This window comes from Anastrepha ludens, chromosome 2, assembly GCF_028408465.1.
Source record: "Anastrepha ludens isolate Willacy chromosome 2, idAnaLude1.1, whole genome shotgun sequence".
Taxonomy (NCBI): Eukaryota; Metazoa; Arthropoda; class Insecta; order Diptera; family Tephritidae; genus Anastrepha; species Anastrepha ludens.
Genome location: NC_071498.1, coordinates 124,754,401 through 124,758,491, shown reverse-complemented (window position 1 = coordinate 124,758,491; position 4,091 = coordinate 124,754,401). Strand labels below are relative to the sequence as shown.

The 4,091-nt window shown below is 42.6% G+C and overlaps 1 protein-coding gene across 1 annotated transcript; it reads right to left on the bottom strand.

Annotated features, from left to right (window-relative positions):
- Positions 1-1,511: 1,511 nt before the first annotated feature.
- Positions 1,512-3,747, bottom strand: LOC128855264 (larval serum protein 2). Its single transcript, XM_054090008.1, has one exon. The coding sequence runs from the start codon at positions 3,723-3,725 to the stop codon at positions 1,626-1,628; it is 2,100 nt and encodes a 699-aa protein (XP_053945983.1). The 5' UTR covers positions 3,726-3,747; the 3' UTR covers positions 1,512-1,625.
- Positions 3,748-4,091: the final 344 nt, after the last annotated feature.

Sequence of the window (4,091 nt, the reverse complement as noted above, 5' to 3'; positions counted from 1 at the left end):
TCTGGAATTTGTAAGCTTTTGTGGATGAACACGTAGCCGGTGTTAACTGTCGTAATATTGTAGGAATCTTCGGATAGCTGTCCTTGTTGTTGATTTCAATTTAGTTGGAAAAAGAAGTGTTAGCTTCCTCTGGAATTTGCAAGCTTTCGTGGATGAACACGTAGCCGGTGTTAACTTATAGCAGAATTTTGTTGTGCGTTGACAGAATACAGTGTCTACCAATAAGATAAAGAAGGTTTTTTGTTTTTAGTTCCAGCTTTTCACGTTTTTTTTCTGGACACGCGCCTTACAGCACAGTTTAGTGTCAAGGATTATTAAAAGTTATTTGGCCTCGTTGACGTACAGTATATTTACGCTCTTTATGTAGACTTGCCTATGAGTTGTTTTTTTTTTTCAGGTCAAATTCAATGTGTACTGATTTTGAATTACTTAGTTTCCATTTGTTGGCCCAACTTGCAAACGAATTTATCGCTGATTACAATTTCATCTTTTTAACCTCTATTGACCCCCCAAAGGCCATGTCAGAATAGCCCTTTCATCTCTTAAAAATTACGGTGACGTTTCACTCATGGCCCGATAAATCATGCGTATACCAGAGGTATAGGAGAGGACCTAAGTTGCTTCCTTGAGGCACCGCTGCACTTGTTTTGTGTTATGAAAAGTATCTGCCATAAAAGCTGTCTGCTACACGAAAGAAACAAAAAAGAAATAATGAGAAAAGAATTAACACAAGGTTACTGAAAATTCACGAAGCTGTACAATCGATGCTGACATTTCAAATCAACAACACCATCAAAGAGATCCCGTCAAAGTGTACCGAACCACTTGAAATGTGGAAAAAAGTACAATTTTCACTTTCTACACTTACAAGAAATGCTCTAAGCTCAAAAGGAACCGAATACAAAACTGATTGGACGACAGATGAAGTAATAAGATCAATAAATGCAAGGAGGTCTTATAAAAATAGAGACATTGAAACCTACAAGCAACTAAAACAGGAAATTCGTCGTAAAGTGTTGGTTGCGAAAACTTAGTGACTAAAAAATCAATGCCGTGTAATAGAGAGGCTGTAAGCTGCTGATGATGATTTCAATCTTCACAAAATGCTCAAAAGAACTTGCGGAGTTTACTCTAACAAGAAGACACCTCTGCTACTTGATGAAAAGTATGTGGTCATAACAAACACAAATGAAAAGAAAGTTCTTTGGGAACGATATGTCCGTAATCTATTTAATGACAATCGACCACCTTTGAACCAACCAAAAGACCTCAGTGTTACAGCATTACATTAGACGAAATACATAGAAGAGGCTATACGTTCATCAAAGCATATAAAAGCTACAGGTAACCTATGATTCCGATGGTGCCATTAAAACTTTCACCGCAAGATTCCTACAATGGCTTTTTTGTAGTAGTTCAATTATAAATTTAATTCCTTCTTTAGTCAGCTCTGTTGTTTAAAGCACCCCAATAAATCAGGTTGACTAAAAAATAAGAAGCCAACACCGAAATACTTTTAAATATAAAAATCGTTTATTTGGCTAAATACAGTTTGATACTTAAGGACACATAAATCTGAAATTACTGCAAAAATAAAATTACAAAATCCAAATCTGAACCTGCGCTTAGACCACATTTGTTGCGTCTTCTTTGTGGTAGATCACAACTGGCTCGAAGTGGAAGTTATCCACATCGAAGTAGTAGCCGTGTTTGACGGGACGGTTGAAGGGGAAGCCAAATGGCATCGCGTCGACCCAGCGTGCGCCAGATCCAATACCACAGGAGATGATTGGATCGTAGCCGGTGTGCTGTTTGATAGCTGGTTCTTGGTATTGATATACCATGAAGAAGAATTGATATGCAACACCACCCTTCGCGCCCACAGGCAGCATCAGACGCTGTGGAACACCGCAGTGAGCCTCCTTCTGGTTAAGGGCGAATTTGTAGTCAGAGTTGGTGGCATCCATCACCTTTTTGTACAATTCCAAATAGGTTGTTCTATCCTCTACCCACCAGGTGAAATCGTCAGAGTTGCGAGTGATCACATTGGAGCCAGGTTGCAAATCAACGACGAAATGTTCCAATTCGAAGAAGTTCATGAAGTTCTTTTCAATGTAATCGTATTTCTCACCAACTTGTTCAGGACCGATATAAACCTTAACAACAGCCTTTTGCGCCTTGTCCGAAGTCACATCCATTTGGAATTGGAATGGTTTGTGATTGAGGCGATATTGGCGTGCCTTGATGACGAAGCTATTGCCACCTTGCTGAGAGTTGCGGCCAAAGTTAACCAAAGGATCAGCGCTACCTTCTGCGGGTACTTCTACATTAACGGCATTACTGATATCCGAATCGTAGTATTCGTAGTAGGTGGTCAAGTGATCGGGCATTTGCACTTTGTCGATCTTTACACCCTCGAAGACGTAGTCCTTAGCGGTGTATTCGGGGAACGACTCAGCCAAATGCCAATAAAAGTGGACAATGTCCTTCATGAGCGAGAAGAAAAGTGGATCGCGTAACGAAGTTTCGTAGTGCATGAAAGTACTTGGCAAAGGCTCCTCGTATTTGCCATAAGGAACACCTTCGTTCACAATATCCTTGTAGATCTTGCTGATGCTGTTATAGAATTTTCTGTCAACACTATCAACATTGCCTTGTAAGATGTTGCCCAACTGGTTGACAGCCTCCATATCGTCCTTGTGTTCACCGTGAATGAAATTCATAATGCGTACGCTAATTAATTGAATCATGCGCATGTGCTCCATATTCTCGATATGGTAAAAGTTGTGGCCATTGTCACGGTTGGGGTAACTCACACCAGGATAGTAACGCAAGCCACTGTGGTAGCCATTGGCAACAGACTCGTACATGTCAAAGTCCTCAATTTCACCCAAACCGTGAGACAAACGCTCCAGATAGTAGCGAGCCAACAACTGCCAGTGCGTGTAGATCCAGAACTCACCACGACGATCCTTGTTCAACTCATAACCCTCAACACCCTTAGTCCAGTACGGATAATCTAAGTTGTAGTAGTAGTAGAAGGAATTAAGACCAACATCCTCGAGGAAGTATGCGAGTTGGTGATCGCCATGTAGGTTGCCGTATACATTGGAGTAGTTCGCCTTGATAGCAACATTGTAAACGTTGTCCAATTTCTTTACCAGGTGGAAGTTGTGCATTCTATACCTCTCAGCCAACTCAATGGTGTCCACATCGAAGAAGTTCCATGGGTGAATTTCGTAGATGGCGGGGTAGACAATGCCTTGCATATCGGCACGGTGCAGACCGGCCACAGTCAGCGCGTATATGAACAACTGTTTGTTGACATGCATACGAGCCCAGATGACGGCATGAGTGAAGGTTTCCCAATCCTTCGCGAAGTAGAACAGGCGCGTCAAACCCACTGCGTACTCACCATGTCGCTCATACATCACACTGAAGATCTCATCGTCATGCATCGGCTTGTGTTGCCACAGCTCGAAGAAGTGCTCCAAGTGCTCCTGCTTATGATAGTCGGCAACATGTTCCCATGGTTTGTATTCATAGTAGCTGGAGTCGTATTTCGTCATCAAAACATCGTCCTGGTAAACGTGCTGGAAGATCTCCAAAATGAATTTTTGCTTAATAAGGAAATCCTTGTCGGCGGTTTTCGACTGGATATTCTTCGTCGAAACAGTGGCGACTAGCGCCAGCGCCACAATTGCAACCAAAGTAAACGATTTCATCTTGCGAAATCACACTCTCTTGCTATGCGACTGGGCTTTTTATACCCGAACACGGGCACGCTGCGGCAATTCGCACAGTCACAAAGGTACGTCCATGCACACCGTGCTGGGGTAATGCGGATTGCATACTCGCTTATCAGTGACGCTGAATCCAGGCAATCAGTAGCTACATTGTTTTGAGCTAACCCGCATCTTAACCCCGAGTGGAAGAAAACAAACAAAAGAGCAGTGAAAACGCAACGAAAGCCGAAAACAGATGCGATGCGCTCGTGCTGCCTGCATTGTCGCTAGGTGCGCTGAGAGTTTGCCGAAAGCCCAATAAAAGCGCCAACGATGGACGAAGAGGAGAGTGTCTAAGAAGTGAGA

Coding starts and splice junctions, on each gene's coding strand:
- LOC128855264 (XM_054090008.1), bottom strand. CDS start 3,725: ATGAAATCGTTTACTTTGGTTGCAATTGTGGCGCTGGCGCTAGTCGCC.